Source organism: Nipponia nippon, unplaced genomic scaffold, assembly GCF_047370975.1.
Source record: "Nipponia nippon isolate SJK-2023a ecotype South Korea unplaced genomic scaffold, ASM4737097v1 scaffold_2, whole genome shotgun sequence".
NCBI classification, from domain to species: Eukaryota; Metazoa; Chordata; class Aves; order Pelecaniformes; family Threskiornithidae; genus Nipponia; species Nipponia nippon.
Window position 1 is genome coordinate 65431712 of NW_028262336.1, and position 21893 is coordinate 65453604.

A 21893-nucleotide genomic window follows, 5' to 3' on the forward strand; every position below is an offset into this window, starting at 1 on the left:
ACTTAGACTGGAATCAAGTAAAGTCTGAGCATGGTCTAACAATTAAGGAATTATACAAAACCCCACTGCTATGATGTTGAGGCTTGGTTTGGTTTTGTTTTTTGGGTTTTTTTTGGGGGGGTGTGTGTCTGTCTCTCTTTTCTTTATTGCAATTTTTTTGTCATTTTAATTCAGTAATTACATGAAGCAAGATACCCAGAACCATAAAGAGCACAGAAATTTAAAACTAAATCCTGCTAATATTAAACATAAGAAAAAGAAGTATTTGTTGGAGAAGTCCTGGAGTCACTCAGGAAGAAACTTACTCAGAGCTGACTACGTCCATTTTTTCCTCCTAGGTTATGAGGAACTTGTGCAGGCAAACATAACTGTGTATCTTTGGAAGCTCATTGCTTTTTCATAAAAGCTCTTAAAAAGAGGAACCAAACTAGTGGTGGTGTTTCTGATAAAACCATAATAGTTGGCAGTTCTCCAACCCAATTATTTCTGGTGAAGGACAAGAGTTTAGCCTTCCAAAGCACGAGGCATGTAAATCAATGCTGTAACTTCCTATTTTAACGCAACGCAAGTTTTCACTGATTTTCCCTGCCCCATAGCAGTGCAGAGCCAGAAGAACTGTAGAGAGCCAAGAGTCATCTTCTCTTCCAGAGTGCGCAAGAGAAGTTACTTACAGTAACTTCACAATGTTTTGTCCATACACATATTCCATTGTGGATGGAAATGTACTTCAAATACATCAGAGATTTTTATACAAGGACTACCCAGTCAGCACATTTTATGTCTTCATTTCCTTCCAACTACCGAAGTGCAAAAACAAAAGACTATCAGAATAAGGGGAAAAAGAAAAAAAGGAATCCAACTGTGTGCACACATGCACATGGGGGCAAGTAAGTAGCTTCTCTTTTTTTTACTGTGCATCATGTGCCTATTGCTCATAGACCCTTAGGCCGGTCTCGGAAACATACATGAAAAACAACTAGAGAAATGCAGCCCATAACAATGTCATGTTTGATAAGAGGGCCAACTCTGCCACATTTGGAATTGAAGATTTCAGAGGGAGGCTATAAATACAGCCTAGTGCTCTCGTCACTACTGGTGGAGCTACCTTTTCAGTTCCGGAGCAGACAGGCAGTCTGAACTCCATTTGAACTGCTGCCCTATGTGGAGATGATTACCATATTCCAAAGAGCTGAGGCACAAACTACTGCAGTTTTCTATACCAATCCCGCGGAGGTAAGCGCCTGCAAGGTGAAGCAAGCCTAAACCTGTTACATACACTATTCTGAGCAAACAAACAAACATCTCGGCATCCAGCCATATTTTGGGGAAAATGAATCCCACTATAGTGGATTTCATGGTCATTACAGACCTTTGCCCCAGCCCTAGATGAAAACTTAGGATAAGGCCAGAAGTCGTATCAGACTGCTATACAAGCACATGAAGCCTCCCTGACAACACGAACGTCATCAGAAACATTAACTTCATAGAAAGAAGGTGCGTGAATATGGGCATTTATTTCAATGGTTTCAATCAGACTTTGTGACTAAGTTCAAGAGTCACTATGGACTTGTTCTCTAAAATACAAGAAACGCTTCAATCAAATAATTCAAGAACTTCAGCACCGTCATCAGGGAGCATGTGGCATGTTGGCCTGTCACCAATAGCTAGGATATCACTTCGGTACATTTTCACAGAGCTGAGCATAAGCCACCAGGCTTCAATTCTAAGCAGTGTTCTGGAATAGCTGGAATGGAGGCCTTGGGGTGAAGGTGACCTTGCATCAACGTCAAGCCAAAAAACACAGTTCACTCGTGTAAGTTGGTAGGTGTTCTTCTGTGGGTGATTACAAGCAAGATTTTGCACATTCTTTTTATAAGCACTTTCTGTTTAACAAGTAAACTCCCTCTCCCCCCCGATTAGACAGGTTCCACCAATCTGCTGGATGGCCGCTAAACAGCACGTGAAGATCCAAATGTCATGATCACACCCTGGGAGATCCAGCATCAAGAAAAGGAATCTTGGAGATCCTTGACGGCAAAAAAAAAGATTACAGAAACCAGAACTCTGTTGGTCAAATTGGAGCCAGTAGAGTTAATTCTGACGCATCCTCGAGACAGGACATGACTCCGAAAAGTCATGTTAGCGATGCGTTGGGATGCTGTATCTACTAAGAGGCTTAATGAACCTAAGATCACAGCTAGCAAATGCAATAAATGCTACAGCCCTGGCTAGATCATTAAGTAGCAGAGTGGAAAACCAACATTCATCTCCATCTATGCTGCAAAGGGGAAAGTCCTCTTGATTCTAATTCAGTTCTGAGAGCTCGAAACCTCCCAAGTTTCATTGTGTTCCATGCAGGACAACGAAGCAGTAGAGCTGGATGGATAAGGAGAAGGCAATGTATGTCACCTAATGAATTCCAGCTGGGATCTTCCTTTGATTTCTCTCAAATTCAACAGAAATGTTAAGAGGCTTATCAGAGTAACACTGGGTGCGTGTTTATTCTGGACAGTGGTAGTGCTGACAGTGTAAGCATCACCCCTCTTCTGAAGAAAAAGACCACACTGCTAAAGCGTTTTCAGCATCTTGCATTCAAGGTCCAACAGCGACCACAAGATTTACCCAGAAGGGAAACATGAAGCCTGGCAAGTGAGTACATCTGTACAGCACACTGAGGACACAACTTAGTGGAAGTAATCTGCCTCCTCACCAGTGGCAGAGAGGGTCCTGATGCCCAATTTCAAACAGCCTTGTAGACCGACAAAAAATGGGATATCGGAGCCTTTAAAAAAAGTCAAACAGTCTCTGCAAAGATGCCTTCCATCTTTCTAAAAAGCAATCAAAACAAAATCAAATTATGCGGAGGCAGAAAGGGAAGGATCTGAGTACTAGGTACCAAAACAGAAATGAGAAAGGAAGTTCTCAAAATGTGGCTCTAAGGGATTGGTCCAGATGTTCTCTCAAAAATATTAGTGAGGAGAGAGACTAACAGGAACTTTCTAACCTCAGCAGATAGCGTAAAGAGAGCCAGAAACCTTGAAGAACACACCCAGGCTTAAGTGAATGTACAGATGGGGAGTAACTCAAAGTGCAGCTGTTAATGCCTGACTGCAAAGGTGTAGTATTCCCACAAATGCACCCACGCGCAAATTTGAAAGCAGTAGCATTACACAGGTCAAGCTAAGGGCAGGACCACTGTTATAGATATTACACAAACAAGTACTATTCAGCTCAGCTTTTAGCCACCAGAAGGATTTCTGTAGTGAAAACAGAAAAGCAGGCATTTAAGACAAGCAAAATAGGGACTAACTTTTCCAAGTGACATATTTACAGTCACTTTTCAATTAAGTCAAATTGTCTATTTATTCCTTTATTCTAAAAGGAACAGAAATTATATTACTGCAGTGGTATACCATCCCACCTCAGGATCTCAGGTGTTTCTGCTCTCTATAATAGGGTGCTTGCTGCATATAGCAACAAGCCTTCTCTTTAGGCAGGAGGGGGAGAATCTTCCCCTGTGGCCTTTACATGATTTCACACAGTAAATCTCTATATATTTATATATATGTATCATTTGCATGTGTACATATGTAAGTAGAGAGCAAGCACAAGAAGTCTCTTCTTACTAGATTTCTTTTTAAAAAGTTTAAGCAATACTTTTTATCTTACTCAGGTTTTCTTTGCAACATCACATCACTCCTTTTTAAAACCCACCTCCTTGCCACCCCACAAAACTTCCTGTTAACCACAAAATTTGAAAGTAATTGAAAGTAAAGTGGGAAGGGTGGGATAATGTTTAGGGGGGGTGTTTGTTTGGTTTTGGTAAGGGTTTGTTCGGTTTTTTTTTTTGGTTTGGTTTTTTAACAAACCAGCATTGTCACATTTTGTCAGAAGCCTATAACATAGCTCATTTTTCTGATTTTATTCTTCTGAGGCAGGAGTAACACCCATTTTCTGCAAAACCATACAAGCTTGTTAGGGAATTTTCTTTCCCTTCTTGTAATTATAATGATAAGAACAGTTTTAAAGACTTTTTTTTTTTTTTTTAAATTCTGGAACAGAACTACTAAAATAATTTCCTTACAGAATAATGTAGGCTATATGGAGTGCTGCCAGCATGCCAACTGAGGTCTTGCTATTTTCTTGTACTCTACCAAAGTCTTTTCTCTAGTCTTAATTTATGCATTCACAAGAGTGTAGGACAGTATTTTTGTTCAGTTCCTTGTAAAATTAACTTTGGGCTTATAATTACTTGTCATGCTTTGTATCCCTGGTAACACTGTCCGCTCCATCACCATCTTTACTGAAACACATAAACAACTTACCTCTGAGCATTTAGCCATTACTCATCCAACCTTGTCAGTTACACGGGCCCAAGAGTTTTACCATACCTCACCACTTTCCTCCCTTTATTAAAAAATAAGTTATTCAAATAAACATATCTATTACTAAGCAATCTGACTGATAAGCGCAAGTTATTATCATGGGCTGGGTAAAACAAAAATCAAGATTGGCAAGCATAACTATTTCCTTTTTATTTTGGCAACCACCAGAAACAGCATTAGTTTCTGTTACGAAAAAATGAATATCAAACAGGTATATGAGGAAAGGCATTAAAATTACGCTGATGAGACTTCACTATTATCTGAATAAATATATGGAGATAAAAAGAACAGAAAACTTAAAATAAACCCAGAAGAAAAACCAAGGGTGGTCTTGAAAAAAAAAACAAACCAAACCAAACCCCAAGAATTTCTCAGTAAGCATGGGTTGAAGGAGGTTGGATTTGTGAAAAAGGCCACATTCAAACCCTGTATTTTACGCCCTCACAGTGCCCCCAAAAATAGGACGTGCATCTCCTATACAATCCACAGGGAGAGGCAAGTGCTTTCACACGGCCTGTCTCCTCATTCGCTGTACCTAAGCACTTGAGTAACATGTTTCCGTTTCCTTTAGGGAAAGATTATTTGGGCATGCACGACAGCTAGAGAATGTAGCAGTTCAAAATGAAGCTACCAATTGACTGTAAATATTCTCAGAGTTAACTTGTTCTGGATAACAAGCACGATGAGTTACTCTCCTGGTCTTAGGCATCAACGCTGCATTTCCGTTGGCATTCAGGTAGTCTCTGAGATACATCTTGTTCAATTATTTTTTCCCTGCATTTAGAACACACAGACCACATTTTCCTAACTAAAGAAACAAGATGCTATAAAAAAAGATCTGTTTCCGTTATCATGTTCTGCTTCTAGAGAAAACCAAGCCATGAAGACCTTAAATCTACTCTACCAACTGACTCAAAATAGTAATACTAGTATAAAGTACAAATATATCCAATGTGAAGACAGAAGAACATTAAAAAAAAAAAGGCAAAAATCCCAAACCAAAAACATCTTTTTACCTTAAAATTTTTAGTTACTTGTTTTGAATAGCCCAGATAAATTCAGAAATAACAATGAAAAGCTGACATTAGAACAAGAATTGAGAGTACAACATGGAAATTGCTTATGAAAATGAATGTTACGTTTAAAAATATTAGCAAAGTCAAACCAATATGTGGTCAGTTAATATTTTAGTATCTTAACGAATTTAAAAAAAACCAAACCCTCTCCTCCCCCCAATTTGTAGACACCTTTTTTTTTTTCCTCTTCCCCCACACATTTGTAGGTTAACACTATTTTTTAAGTAAGTTTTCTAAGAAGTTACCTATCGATGCAAAGAAAATGATGGCAAGAAAGTCACGTATTGGTTCAATACAGGACATAATCTCCTCAGTAACCATGTGACCCTGAGAAGAGATCAGAGCTCCGGCTAAGAAGCATCCCAGCTCCATTGAAACATCCAACAGCTCTGTGATCTGTCAAGGAATAACAGAAAATCTATTGCTGTTTCCTTTAGCCCTGAGTGACTTTATATACCATTTCACAGTGAAATTATAAAACTGTACATTATACTGAATGTAGGAAATTATTATGTCTTTATGCCAGTTCAACAACAAATAGAATTCAGAGTATTTCAATGTTCTGTGGTATTGTATTTATACAAAAGACTCACAAAACTAGTTTCCCCTCCATGTTATCTCCTTCCCCACAAAAACAAAAATAAATTTCTTAATCTACATTGTAATGCTTTGTGTCACTCTAAGGATAGCATCTGATTTCACAAAAACGAGAAAGACCATAACAGCTTTGGAGTCAGGATTGCATAATACATTGAGGCTGTGAAATAAAGCAGTAAGAACAGCGTATTTTCCAGCTGTCAAACAAGGGGGAAAAATAAAAATCAAAGCTTATAATTTGGGAGAATAGTCTCAGTTTAGCAGAAGTCCCAGGCATAAATTATGTTTTATTATTGTAAATTGGACTTAAATGTGCCTGTGTGCTTTACTGAATAGGGACACATTTAAGCATGTGAAGTAAACTGCTGAAATGAAGCACGATATCTGTTTGAAAGAATTCAGACTGCTCTTCATTCTTTTTTATTATTTGAATATGGTACTAGAAGGAAGAGATGAAACGTGTAAAGAGACTGAACCAAAAACAAAGAAACTGCTTAAGGCAGTCCTCAAACGTTAAAAAAAGCAAGCAGCACTTTTAGTCAGTATACAGTATGTTTTAAAACAATTACTTTAAAACCATGTTGCTGCAGACGGTCATCTTACTGAGAAAGGGCAATGCTATTAATATTAATAGAACATTTAAAGCTGAAAACTTATTTCCATACTAATTTAGATTAAGTAACAATACACCATAGCACATTTATGGACAACATTCATCATATCTTGAATGATGTTACACTGTAAGGTATGAAGCTAAAACTCAAGTCACTTGAAATTAATGGAGGAGAGCAAAAGACACAATAAACAAGTCTCTAAGCTATGCATAAAATGCCACCTAAAAATAAACCCCAGACTTTTGTGTATTTAAGTATTAATGTCTGAATGCTCATCACATAACTCCATTTGTGCTAACAGTCTGTAATTTATTGCAAGACACTTAAGAAAACAAATTGGTTCTGTCAACTAATGCAAATAGTTGCTGATCAGGCAAAACCCACAAAATAACATTATAATGGTGCTCTCATTTTAAAACAAAAGGAATTCCAGTGCTTTTCACCACAATTTGAAATTGTAAGAGGGAAGAAGGAAATATATATATAAAAGGCTTTAAAATCATCAAAGGATGAATAAGATAAAGAAAACAGTTATGAACAGGAACCATTTAAGTTCTCAGTCATACATTAGTTGTTTTAAAAGTCACAACCTCTTGAGTATGATTAAGATCCAATATAGCCTCTTCAAATAAAGTTGGAATTACTTTTACTGTTCAGCTATAATCCCCCCATGCTTAAGTGTTATCAGCTATAACAGAGCTCCAGATCAAAACTTTTATAGCTGATATTTTAAGTGTTGACATGTACATGGTTAGGTTATCATGTAAGAAGGGATTTACCATCTCTTGTATCGGAACTGCATGATACTCTGATGTTATGAGAATCACTATTCAAGCAAGGAGCAATTTAAGCATGAAAGAAACAAGCTTGTTCAGAAAGCATGAGACATAACTGGAGCAAACTGTGTCTGTCTGGGTTTGCTCCTCATAAAAACTGAATTCCATTCCTTCACTCTATGGCAAGCTAAGTGTGAGCTCAAGGGCCTGGTAGATAAAAAGGCAAATTTTGCTATTTCTTGTCTACTCTCTAGGTACTACCCAACTTCAGGTCTACGAAATCTATAGGTCACTCTACACACAGAAAAGTGTGAAGTGGATGAGAGGGCAAGAAAAGAACCAAAAATTACATTATTTTCTTAACCCCTGCCCACCCCACCCCCCAGTCTGTTCTTCAAATTTATATGAGACTCCTTTTACTGTTCCCATCCTGGTCTCTGGTTGTCCAGTAATATTACCAATAAGTGGATACATTTCCTCAACTACACCTGTAGCATTGGGGTTTATTATATATAATGTGTGGGCATGCGCACGTGCGTGCGTGCATGCATGCACACACACACACACACACTGGAGAGGGTTTGTTTTACTGGCAGGAAGGCATTCTCAGCAAATTTTCTTATATAAGCAAAATTTGGAAAGTATTTTACATTCTGTATTCCCTCTCTGCTTGCATCATTTTTAATGTTTTGCCTTTACCAAACAAGGCTCTAACAATTACTAATCCCTGGGCTCTGCGCTGTCCTTTTCTCAACTCCTACATTACAGAAAGCTTTTTCAGTCAAAATTAAATGAAAAGTTTTGTCAATTTACATCTTTTTCCCAGTACAATTTAGTTTTCAGTTGTTTTCAAAGGTTCCATTTTACTCTAATTCAGAAAGGATTGCTTTGCTTTTACTAGAATATTGGATTTTTATGTTCAAATGTTCTACCACAGCAATAAATAAAGAAATAAACATTACTGCTGTAACATGTTCCAGTTGAATTTCAACCATTTGTTCAGCAGTTGTTTTGCCTATATTCTCTAATAACGTGTATCTTAATGCGTATGCTACTCTTTAATCATCATAGAAGCTTAATGAATATGGTAAGCCAGTAAAATTAAAGAAATCCCTGATGGAAATAAATGTATTTGAATTTCAGGCTTTAATAACTTGAATCTGCCCAAGAGTAAAGAGGTGAATTCTAAGCTTGCATTTTAAGGAAGTAAAGCCTTAATGGAAATGGAAACAATTTTTAGTGAGCCTTGTAAAAACTCCTTCTCAACTGTATTTTATTAAATAATTAACTAGAATATTTGAGAAAACAGTTCTTCCTTAATCTTCTCCTTTTACTTGATAGAAAAGAGTTCATAAGCAGGTTATGTGCCATTGGTAAGTACTCCAGGCAAACAAAGAATGACATTCCTAATACACCGCAGGAAAAAGTATGTACATTTTCATATATGAAGTACTGCAATAACATAGCTGTATTTTCTTTTCATCTTTTTGGTATATAAAGCAAGCTGGCAATTTCCCTCTGTTTGCTGCCATCATCCCAGGTCAACCATAACGCAGTCAAACCGGAAGCCACTTATTTCCCTCCCTAATGTGTATGCACAGTCCTATAAACACGTACATGTAACTGCTATCCTTCTTGTCAGGTCAGGTTTTATTTTTTCCCCCAATTCCTTAATAACATTCAGCGACTTAGTTTTAAAAGATAACAAAACTGACCACTGTTGTCCTGCAGATATCTAATACAGCAATTCATTATCAGGATAGCGTTTAAAACAGTTTTCCTTGTAATGTTTCTGTACATACAGAACGTGAAAAAGCGACACTACACCAGTGAACGCTCTGGCTGATTTACAACATGTTCTTCAGCTCATTGTGGTATATATCTCGACCTAAAAGTGCCAGTTTGGCCATCGGTCCTAAATGGTCATATTTAAAACCATAAGCTAGATTTGCTCTTTATGTTGCTATTCAGGAAAACGGTTTCCCAATTTGGAAAAAAAAAAAAAAAAAAAAGCAGTATCTACATAACTCAAAGCTTGAAAAGGAATTGCTGAAAGTGTAATAATGATCTACTGAACCTCTGTTACTGATGACAAGGTACATGATTGAAAGATGCACAACTGCGTCTTGAAGTCAGCTAGACTTTTATAGGACTGGCACTTGACACAATCCCCTCCCCCCCCCCCCCCCCGATCTGCCTAACTAGTTGAGGGGAAAAAGGGAGAGGGAATTTCAGTTACTTCTGAGAATATTTGGGAACAGAAAGAGGCCTCTTAAGCTCCAAATGTTGGTAAAATACCTCATATTTGAGATTTATTGCATGTCTTTAAGTTAGTTTATCAAGAAAAGATGTATTTAAGATCTTGTTTCAGATTTAATGAGCTGCAAGGTTATCCAAGTGAGCCAAGCAGTTCAGAAATGCTCAAAAGTCACTTCCATACCAAAGTTTCTCAACTGACAGGATAATCCCTGACATCAAAATTGCTCACTCACTTCTGTCCTATCCTCCCTCTTGTTTTCCCGGATAGCGTTTACCCTCATTGGCAGAGAGATGGCAATTGTTGTTCAATTAGTCATCTGAGATTTTCAAACACAGGAAACAAGTACAACAAATTAAGTTTCTATGTAATGTGCATTACATGTGCTAGGGTTACAGATGAACCCCAATACAAGATAAACTTAGGTGGACCCCAGAAATCCAGTCAACACTGAAGCACGTAACAAGGAACCGTGTGCATGTAACTGTATGCATGAAGCAGGAATACAGTATTATTCCTACCCCTTTTGTCACGTATTGGAAAGGATGCGGCCTGCAGAATAACTCACGTGCTAGAGAGAGAGTTAAAATATTTTGTTTAAAAAGGTCTCTCAAGTTTTCTAAATGGAGCCGCAGAGCTATCTTTGGTTAAGGCCACTAAAATATGGACTCTTTTATTCCTCCCTCTACAAATTCAAAAGCTTTTTTGGAATTACACCAGTATGGAAAATTCTGTGTTTGCAGAGAATTATACAAACTCCATCAATATTTAGGCTTGGTTTTCGAAGGAGAAAGATCTTTGCAGGAACCACAACAGTTTAATTGTTTTCCTACCTGGCACCCAAAAGCCTTAATTTAGCCTTTCCAAACACGTGCAACATTTTTTCAAATTCGGTTGCCATCCCCCATCCTATGTTTTTATTCTTGATATAGTAGGGCATCTAGACCAATTAAGATTTGTTTTCCAGAAGATTTGTTTGTTGAACTGTTCAACTGGACAACCAAATACTTTTTTTTGTTTTGTTTTCTTCATGATTGTTTTTTTTTTTCTTTGGGCTCAAACCACAACTTGTAGTATTACTATAATGAATGTATCGGTATCGGTGAATATCAAGCATCTCAACTGGTTTACTGAGGTTACATGCCAGTATCCTTTGTACTGTTCCCTTTGATACATTATTTATCAACTTTAAAAGGAAAATTGCTTTCACTTAAAGTACACAAAATAGTTGCTCCTTCACAAACACTTCCTATGCTGAAGAAGCATTCTGTTTTGCAGCATGAATCAAATACACTCAAATACATTCTCCCTCAGGTTTGTATACAAACATATATTATGTAAAGTCACGTAGACAAACTCCTTGTACATTTGATGCGTGATTTGGGCACAATATGCCAAATTCAGTCAGACCAGTCTATGTAGGTCATATTTTTAATGAAAGTAAGACTGCTTCTAGATACCGTAATATTTTATGCAACTTCTGTGGTTCGGTTGTTATTGGTTTTTATTGAAGTTGTTCTACAAATGTTACGTCTCCCTGTTAGAAAGGAAAAAGGCGAAATCAGCTTTGTTCCTCCTCGTATTAGATGGCACTCCTGTTTTGAATATGAATAGCTGTTTAGAGGGGTGGCGTTTTTAACCTACCCAATAGAAATCAACAAATCGTAAAGCTATGCTCTAACTTCTTTCTCGACCTTCTTCCTGAAGGAAGTCAGCTTTCTCTGCTGGACCTGTAATAATTAAGCAAATACTCCTAGAAAAAGAAGTGCATGCACAGGAACTTTTTGAGATAACTCTTCTCAGAAATTCTCAGAGGACAAAACAATCTGCACATCCAGGATAATGGAGTTTCAAACCCACAACATTATCAGTGACTGTCACATTCTGTTCTCCAGCACAATAGTTTTTCAGAGGGCTGAAATGTGAGATAGGAACAAAGAGAAGGAAGATTCAGAGGAAAATGAACCAAACCCAAAAGGGATGTCAAAACCTATGAACCTTAAGGCATTTCTCTACTTTCTCAACTTCATCCCAAACTGTTTACCTCCCACAGAAAAAGTATTTTATAACAAAAAACACGTTGAGAATTTGCTATTGAAAAGACACTTGTGAGCAAATGTCACAATCAGCCATTATCAGTATCTCAAAACCCATCCTAAATTATTTTCAAACACAGGAAGTAGCCGAAAATTAAAACTGAAATCATGATTCTTTAACTAGCTGTATTAAAAGTTACCAGCAGAAGTTCAACTGATGGACATTCAAGTTTTATGTCTTCTTACTCATCTGTAACACATGAATCATCTGTGCATTTGGGGTTTGTTTTAAAACATTTTAAAACCAAATAATTAACTACAGAGGTACATGGATATGCAATAACAGTAAGCGTGATGGCTTTTGTGATACTGATGCAGTAAACTACCACATGTATCAAAATGTTTATTAATTTAAAAGATTACCGTTAACATAAGGAAGATGAATGCAGTTATTCCTAGAATGAGGATTTCTTTATTGCCTTTGCTTTCTGCATGCAACTTGCGATAATACGGTCCTATGAGATAAGTCTTTATAACAAGACATACAAGAAAAACAGCAGCCAGAGAAAAGAGAATTTGGCCAATGAGTATCAGTATTCTCAGTATTTCCTTGAAAATGCTGGAAGAGAAGAACAAACAAAACATTTCTTTCAAGTGCTCTCATGCCTCCCAACCAGTTCCCCTTAAGTGAAAAGATCTAATTCCACAGATGTTCAAAACTGAGTAGCTCCAGTAAGATATTTAGATACACTAGTAAACAAGATGAATACTAAATCTGCTGAGTGCGCAGCAATCTCTTTTATGGCCTAGAATTTACTTCCATGTTGATTCAAGATCATGATTGATCTTCAAGGTAAGCCATAAGGCTCAATAATACTATCACATAGTCTTTGACAAAAATACGTCTTGAAGAAATAACGTAACTGAAGAAATTCATGTATTTTTTTAAATAACAAACATTTCACTACAAATTTTAAGTACTGGACAGGACTAAGGCAGCTAGCGCAGAAAGAATATCCTTATACAACATGACAAGTACAAATAGTAAAAGGAAGTCACAGAAGAGAGTGCATATTTTTCACAGAAGTGACATTAACAGTGGCGCTCTCATATTCATATTTGCAATCCACTTACTAATCGGAAGGGGGTGGGGGGAAGATACATACAATTTTTTTTTTTTTTTTTACCTGGAATATGTGTTCGCTCCTGCTTGAATAAGTGTAGGCATGACAGCTATAAATAAACCAAGCTGCACATCCTGCATCACCAACATGCCAAGTAGTACGCTACTGTAGTCAATATCCCCTGTACACCAACAAAGCAGTCGTGGAAACATTCATCAGAATCTATGAATGCTTGCAGTGCTCAGAAATCTAGAAATGTCTTAATCAAATGGAGGCTAAGTATAGTTCTCAATGGGATGAGGTTGTTCAAAGCATTCTGGTTTTTTTTTTTCCCCACCAGTAAGTAAATTAAAATATATGTAAATAAAGATATATTAAAAATACAAATAAAATATTCATATGAAGCTTCTGTTACACAATAAAAATATAGACTTTGCTTAGCCGTTAAGCACTAGTTACACATTTACTGGAACTCCTTTACTGAAAACTTACGGTCTTTAGAATAACAGACACGTGTAAGAGCCAGCATGTGTAAAATACACACTTTGAATTTAGGCATTAGAATATGAATATTCTAGGGGGTGGGGAGAACGTTAATGCTGTATGTATGAGGGAGGTTTAAGTGGAAGAAAGAAGGATGGCAAAACTTTTGAAAGCAAACATTTATAAGTCTTTGAGAAGTTAGCAATACGGCACTTGAAAGTACTTATTTGAAGAGCTGTTAGCTATGAAAGACTACCTGAGCTGGTCTTAGTTTGCTGAAGAAGGATGTGACTTACTTAAGTTAGCCTTTCTGCCCTGATGACAGACTGGTAATAATAAGTCTAACCTGGTAACCTCTTAAAAAGCACAAAGATTCCAGACCCTCAGTAAAGTAAATTCTTAACATGGAGAGTACTGATTGGGCTACAGTGTCTTTCTCCAAGAGGACTCACTATATAAATAGTAGGTACACTTTGTAACAACAATGTACACAACACTGGCCAGTGTTAAAGGAAGATGACCGCTACTAAACCAGACTTAACAGTGGGTTTGGTTTGTTTTTTTAACTAGTTTCTCTCTGTAATATTACAAAGTGAACTTCTTTCAAATTTTATTTTATATACTACGGTAGTCCGTATTTAAAATCATACTTACCTTCTTTATCTCCTCGAACACTACCTGCAAGAAATCTTGACACCAATGGCGTGCTTGATAAAGATAAACAAGTGGAAATGAAGACACTTTGTGTTGGTCTAATTTGGAGCAAGTGTCCCCATAGTAAACCAAAGGCAATCATCAGAACCGTCATGTAGCAGGGCCCTTGCAAAGATATTTTCCATACCTTGGGAAGAAAACAAGTTCTTATGATAAAGTCTGATGACACATTTTTGACTGGTAAGTTACAATGATTTTCACCACAAATAAGCAGTTAAAGATGCGTGATTTGGGGCTGCAGTGCTGGGCCACAGAACTAATGGGCTGTCATCCTGTACATCCTAAAACTCTGAAGTTATTATGCCTAGTAGATAATATTCTATGCCAGAAGGCTCATTACCACAAATTAGGTAAATTTCTCAGAGCTCACAGACAAACTAAGGGCCAAAGGTTCAGTAGGGGTTGAAACATATTAAAATCATCAAATGGAAGACCAGCTATTTGATGTAATTCCAGGGTGGGGAAAAATGGGAGTGGCAAAGACCATCACCAATACCAGCAGTCCACTCCACACTAGTGGGCGCACAATTCTGAAGTAACAATTTACATACTACAGTTCAGGAACCCTTGAATTACTGATTTTTATCTTTGACTTTAGATGGACTAGAAATAGCAGATTAAGCTGAATGCTCATAAATTTTAACACATTTCAATTAAAGCTTTTATAGTCTCATGAACTCACAACCATCAGTTTAAGAACAAATCACACAATGCAACTCTTTACATACATACATACATACAGTCTGTACATATTTTGCAGCAGTATTTTCCACTATGAAAATTCTTGCTGGTTTATGAGATAACTTTTTTTTTAATTAAGACCAAAGGAAACTTGTACTTTTTTGCTGAATCCTGATGGCCACATCATGCAATATTCCAGATTGTGCTAACATACTTGCAGAATCAGTTTATTAGCCAGTACAGCGTGTATCATCAATTCAGTATGTAGTACTTAACAAACTGATGTTTTTTATAACGGGACTGGCAAACATCACTGGACACACCATAATAGCAATTGCATGTTACTGCATGTTAAAATAAAGCAGAGATGGATTGCCATAAACTGTGTGAGATTTTTCTAGTAATCAAACTGTTTTACTAAAATGAAGAGGAATAGCAAAGTTTTTTTTGGAGACACAGAATAAATAATGCATTCTGTTCTTTCCAAAGAGTTAAAGAGAAGAAGCAAATGTCATATTTGTCTTTTCAAAAATGTACAGTTACACCAGTGTATTGTAGGGAGAATGTAAAAATGTGAAATATAACTGATAACTTGAACATCAGCAATTAAATCCTGTAACGTAGAGGTATTATACAAAAATACCTTTCTTAGTCTTTCAGGAGAAAATTCCAGACCAACTAGAAAGAGGGTGAAGAATACACCAAACTCTCCTAACGTCTCCACCTGTACAATAGACTTTAAAAAAAAAAAAAAAATCAGTGCACAGCAGTCTACTTATAATACAAATTATAAGCCCATTTACAACACAAATTGTTTCTCATTATGTTTCCACAGGTAGTTCACTTACTCGTCGTATGACATCAGAAGTTCCCTCAGCATCTTTAGGGTGCAAACATTTTTCCCAACCACCTGGCTGCTACTAGATAATTTGCTTGGATAGTACTGGTCACCCAAAATGCACATGTGCATTGATCTAGGTAAGCGTGCTTGCTTGCTTGTTGAAAACAAATAGGTTACATTTTATGCATACGCTGTTAAACCCCCAAGGCTTGCATTCCAGAAGTTACTTCCCACTAGTTATTCTATTGGTCTATCGGCATAATCATTCTGCTAGACTGTAGTTGCTGTTCTGCTCTCCATCCTATAGACTCCATGCATCCATCTCTCAGACCAGTACAACCACCAGCCTTTCCACTTCAGAGAGAAGGGTGCAACAGCAGGAAAAGTGGTTGTCCTCCTTGTCACAACAGAAAAACCTAACATTTCTCTTCTACGTACTCACAGTCCAGAGCAGAAGAGGACAGGGTCTATCATCAGACATAGAGAAGTGGAGATGGAAACTATCTTCCCTGCCAGATTAGAATCTGCCTGCCTCCTCGGTTCCTCCGACATTCAACTTTTTTATGAAATACAGAAGAGACAAAAAGGAGAGTACACGGAAGACGCCCAGTCAACATGAACATTAGCCAGATGAATAACGTTTAATCACAGCTCCATGAGAAACAGGCAGCTCACTAAGAAACTGTCCTAAAGAAACCTCTCTCGTGTCTGTTCTGACCACATTGTCTTCCTCAGTGTACGTCTCCAAAAATTCATTGTTGAATTTCTTTCTAATGCCAAGCTTACAAACTTGTTTCTCAGCCTAAGTGGTCAAGCTTTCCAGACCTTCTCAACCCAGAAGTTACATACGACACAAAGGTTATTATTTAATCTCAATTTTAGAATATGAAAATTTGAAAGTGTAGTATTTGTAGCCTTCTCTTCCAATATGAGATTGACAAAATCCTACAATTTCTACTCATCCCTACTTACTTTTGAGCCCAACCGTCATTTTCAACAAAAGTCCACATAAAAGAGCAGAGGTTGCAAAGACAGCAAGTTCCAAGCAGTTACGTGGATATCAACGTAACAGACACGTGTAACTTAACCAGACATTACCATGCAACCTTAACATGTGTTCTGTTTTGCCTGCTGGCTAAACAATCTGTTAATGCACACCAGACCACTAATGAAAACACATGCAATGTCTAGCCAACCACAGCCCACGGTTTCACATGAGCTAGTAATCAGGGTACGCGTGATGGAGCTAAAAAGGTTCAAGAGACTTCAGGAATGTAGGCAGGGGACTGGAAAAGAACTAGGGTGACTGGGATGGATGAAAGAGCTACAGAGATGCAAAATAACTCTCTAGGAAGCCAAGCTATGCTGCTCAGGGAACTACTTGTTTTAAACACTTCCTCCACTGTCAACACTGACTTTTTGCAAGTTTCTGAATATTTGATGTAATTTAAATAATTTGGCTCTCAAATGTGATGCTTATGATTAAAGACAAATGAGAAGAAAAAACAAACAAACAAACAAAGTAACCTCACAACACACAACCTTCAGCTTTCACTTTCAACAATTGCTTATGTCATGATTATACAGGATTAAAAAAAAAATTGAAAACAAAGTGATTCAAAGACATAAAATTTTAAGGCCTCATTTTGCAAAGGTCCAGGTTTGGGGATTTATTTTTTTAAATACATTTGAGACTGGCAATACCATATTCTTTTAAAACTACTTTTTGAAGATTTCAACAAATGAAATCAGTCAAGAAGCAACTTGCACACTTACCTTGATACTATTTAGTCCTGATGGTCCTAAGAGTACTCCACAGATGATATACCCAAACATGGTTGGCAATCCTATTGTTGTGCACAGCCAGCCACATGGCAAAGACAACATTCCTATTGTCACAATATCCTAAATATACAAGATTTACAAATGTGTTAATATAAAGGACACACAAATGAAATTACAGACTATTATCTTTTGAAAGATCAATAGCATTGTAAAATTAAATGTAGAATACTGCCTGTGAAAAGAAAACACAACTTCAGTAAACTAACCTGAACGCTTTGTTGTAGGTGTAAGCACTGCAGTTTGGCAGATGAAGCAGATGATGTACTGACCTTACGTAACTGGTAGCATTGGGGACTTTTGATCAATTTATTAAATATTTTAGATACATTATAGGAAGTAGACAGTTTCCTGGGGAATTGTGGGGGAATGACACTTTACATTAAAAAAAACAAAAAAAAAAAAGGTGAAACAGATCCATGTTGGTTTTGTTTTTCTTTTAAAAAAAATCCCAATCCAGTTATTCTTCATGAAGCACAAATACAATAAAAAACGTGCCTATGTGTTTTCCAGCATCCCTTTTTTCACCACAAGACATAAACAGATAAATTCTCTCTAGTGACAACATGCAAGTGGCTTATCAGGCACAGCAGTAGCTTGCTTTAACACTGCACAGTCCAAGAGAAGGGATGGTGCCCCAAAGGTGCAACAAGTTAAATCAAATAAAACCAGAGAGGATTCATGCGGCATCACAGTCTTGTGAAGACTATACTAGCAGTAGGGAACACGTTGGCCAGATCTCAGCAGTAGACAGGGGAATCACGAATGCTAGGGTAACTTTAGAGGGACAAATGCTGAAACTATATTCAATCCAACCAAGCAGTACTGGCATGCAAACTAGTGGGCCTAAATCTTACCTAAATGAATGACAAGAATTCGATTACCTTTATGAAATGATGATCAGCACGAGGAATGGTTGAATCTCTGGGCTTGGTAAGGATATACTGGTTGTTCTGGGAATCAATAAGCATACTAAGACCTAAGTCATCCTCTACTTCTCTTTTTGAAGCATTTCTTTTGGAGTTGGCTTCATCTTCTTCCACCCTTAAAACTGCTTCAAAGTTTACACCTCTTACCTGTAAGAAAAAGAAAGCAAATAACAAACAAACAAACAAACAAAAAAAAGAGGTCAGTGAAGCATACAGTAAAAAGGGAAAGACTAATAGCTGTGCTTGAAGTTGCTCCAGAATTTGTTGACACTGACTAAAATTACTGCAGTTTCTTCTTAGAGAAGTCTTTCAGTCTCTTTATCAAAACTTGATGTCCATAACTGAAAAGGCTATAATTTGCTTTACATTTTAAAAATCAGGGTTTTTCCAGACCTCTTTAGCCAAGTTGTCCAACGAAAAAATAGAGAGACAGGGTTTCAAAGCTGTAAAATTCCAATTCAGTATTTTCAATTGCATCTAATCTGAAACATTTTTTCTCAAAAAAAAAAGCTTTATCACATTTAGAACACAAAAGGTTGGATTGAAACGTAACATTTTATTCCCTTGAACAAAAACAATTAGAGATTACAAAACGATATTCAGTTCACAAAAATCTGAACTGACTGCATTCCAAGTCAAGAAAAAGTCACTGTCCTGTAAATTTGAAGGAGAGAGGATAAGAACTGCTTCTACCTAGCTCTGTCTTCAGTGCCTGTAATTACAAAGTGGAAGACACTAGAATGATTTCATTATTCATTGTATTTTAAATAATGCAGATTTTACCAATATTCAGAAACAGTTAAGGTTGTTACTTCTTTCAGACTCCAGTAAAGAGGGTAGGCGGTTGTCATTCCAATGACTGACTACAAACATTCAACTTTTCTGGATTCCCATATTTTGCGCAAGCAACTTCCCAATTTAATGAAGAAATTCATTCACATAAGCCACCTAGAAAACCACCTCCTACTTTTCTTTGCTGATTCCCCAACATATTTCCACAAACTGTTCAGATAAATATTGCATTTTCAATATTTAATATCTAGCCCGCAATTTTTATCCTTTTATTCCACTCTTTACATCTGTGTGTATAATGAAATAAAAACTTTTATCATAGGAATGACCTCTTCCCCTGTTTTTGTACATCATGCAATATGATGGGCCTCTAAAGAACTGGAAGTCACTAAGAATCAGACAGAGAGGAAAAAAAGGAATTTGAAACAAATTATGAAGTTTGCAGAATTATTTAGAAACATAAAATAGCTGCTTCAAATATCAGCATTTTTAGCTGTTGGAGGGAGAGGCTGATGACCATTTTCTTTTTACGCATTATGAAAGTTGTCTTTTCACCCTTTTTTGCCCAAAGCCTGTCTTTTTATATATATTTTGCCTTTACTTCCCTAAGCTCCCCACTTACCAGGCTATTTTGCATTCCAGAATGAGGTGTCCATTGCCAAGTCTAAGAGACCAAACCATGTTTTTACGTTTTCAGCTGACAGGAGAAAGCAGGAGCAGCTGCATGCCACGTACATGCAAACTATTCTCACAGTATTGGAGCAAAGAAGAAAAGCTTCCCTACAGTCAGCAAACACGAAGAACTTTTTCTAATCAGAATACACAATAAGTGCCCAATCCTACTGCCTTTCTGTCATCTTTGCTCCTGACCCCCTCTCCCACACTCTCGTTGCTACTCCAGGGATACTAAAACAGAGCTTAGAGCTTACTGTTAAATGTTGGCTGTGCAATATAAAACATACTTTACACTGACTTTCGCCTTGGAATTATGTCACTGTTCAGTGCAGTGTCCCCCTCTTGCAAATGACTATTACTTTGCCTAAAAACCAAAATGCTAATAAGCCAATATCTGTTCTAGTATCTTCTTGGGAATTTAATGTTATGACATCAGTGATAGTGTTCACTAAGCAAAATTATCTTATAAAATACATCAGCAGTGAAGCATCTACTTTGAAGCTCTGGAACTCCAAATTCTTATAGAGTTTGTTATATGTTCCTTTGTACGTGGTAGCTTGTGTGTCTGGAATCTAACCAAACTTCTCTGCATCAAAATTAAAAATGTATCAAAGATCATATAAAAGCAATGCAATTGGATAAATACATTCCTCATCTAGTGGAGTCCACAGTCTAGGTCAGAAATTATATTAGGAAAAAAGGGTAGAAGTTATAAGATTAAGACATTCTGAAACACAATCTGTTTTTTTAAGTGCAACATATATAAAAATCATACATTGTGTGGATATTATGGTGCATTGTTACTTTTACAAAAGAAATTGGAACTGACAAAAGACAGATTATGCTAGAAGAGCAAGAGTAGATGGCACAGGTTCAGATGAGCTTTTAAATACTAATAAATTTGAGGACATAATGAGAGAAAACAGTTATTTTCAGGATTGTATTTCCTAAAAGAGCAGTTCCTGAAAGCAGGTTGTACATAACAGAATACAGTGCGCAAATACTCTTGTCTTGCATTAACTGGGTTAGCTCAGATTCTTTTATTTTTTTTTCATTTTTACCTACTACACTTCTCTGACTGTATTTTAATAGAAGCTTTTGTATCTTTATCAGATTACTGATGATTCTATCCAAGCTTCTTTGTTCTAATGTTCCAGTGTTCTAGCTTAAGAGAAAACACACTAGATGTTTCTTGCAAAGATGGAGATGTAAATAGTCCTCCAGGCTGCATTTCATGATTCCTTTTCTTTCATGAATAGAAACAGAAGCAGAAAACCAAAGAGAGACACTGGAGAGAAAGGACGTGTTGGCATTTTGCCAGTTAACAGGTGCAGCCGAAGAAACCTCGTTGCTGGTCTCTTTAAAACATGCCGTTATACCCCAGCGGTACAGAAGAGGGCACTCCAGCTAGGTCGTCCCCTCCCCGCTGTTGGTCCTGCTAGGTAGGATTCCCACTGGGTACAATTGCTGCGATCTGGTGTATACGAAATAAAAAGCTGCTTTTTCTTTCTCTCAGTACAAGTACAACTACAAAAAAATGGCCTGGCTCTCTACTACGGAGCAACTGTTTTTCCTCCTCAGCAGAATTCAAGAGCTATGCTTGCCTTGGAAGTCAACCTGCAAATCAACAAAAACCTTTCAAGAGCAAAAGCCAAATAAAATTGCAACCCATGTTTATGCAAATAGGACCAATTTAGAGAGTCAGTCTCCGAGGATGGCACAGTGGGACAGCAGAATAAACTAATGTACTCCCAGCTCCAAATACACACAACCTTACCTGAGGGATACTGTCCATCATGCAACATAGAAACAATGAACAATGCGCAAATAGGCCAACGTACGAAAAGCAGAGGAAATCCGAAGCAGAAGAAAGCAACATCACAAACACATTCCAAGTCCTTACCTTGAACAATATATCTTTTCCCAGACTGTGAAAACTAACTGCAAGGATTCTTGTTCTCCCATAACTTTCTCAACAAAATGAAAGAGAAAAAAGTGGAGACTCTGCTTAACGTGGTAACTCCATACCCTCCAAAGTCTAAATATCACAGTCCCCACCACCACCACTGAG

The 21893-nt window shown here is 37.2% G+C and overlaps 1 protein-coding gene across 5 annotated transcripts in view; it reads right to left on the reverse strand.

The window, feature by feature from the left end:
- SLC9D1 (solute carrier family 9 member D1) overlaps positions 1-21893 on the reverse strand; it is a 32861-nt gene that overhangs the window by 4089 nt on the left and 6879 nt on the right. The window contains exons 4-11 of one of the 5 annotated variants that reach the window (XR_015704518.1): positions 18311-18502; positions 17361-17489; positions 15387-15479; positions 14003-14189; positions 12929-13046; positions 12165-12360; positions 5707-5857; positions 5017-5159 (exon numbers count right to left, since the gene is read on the reverse strand). Coding sequence is in view for 1 of the 5 variants with exons in the window: in XM_009472620.2 (XP_009470895.1) it covers positions 5707-5857; positions 12165-12360; positions 12929-13046; positions 14003-14189; positions 15387-15479; positions 17361-17489; positions 18311-18502 (1066 nt within the window). In the remaining 4 variants the exon portion in view is untranslated. Of the gene's footprint in view, positions 1-2710; positions 5160-5706; positions 5858-12164; positions 12361-12928; positions 13047-14002; positions 14190-15386; positions 15480-17360; positions 17490-18310; positions 18503-21893 lie in introns of all 5 variants that reach the window. The other 4 variants (XR_015704517.1, XR_015704516.1, XR_015704519.1 and 1 more) reach the window with 4 other exon arrangements.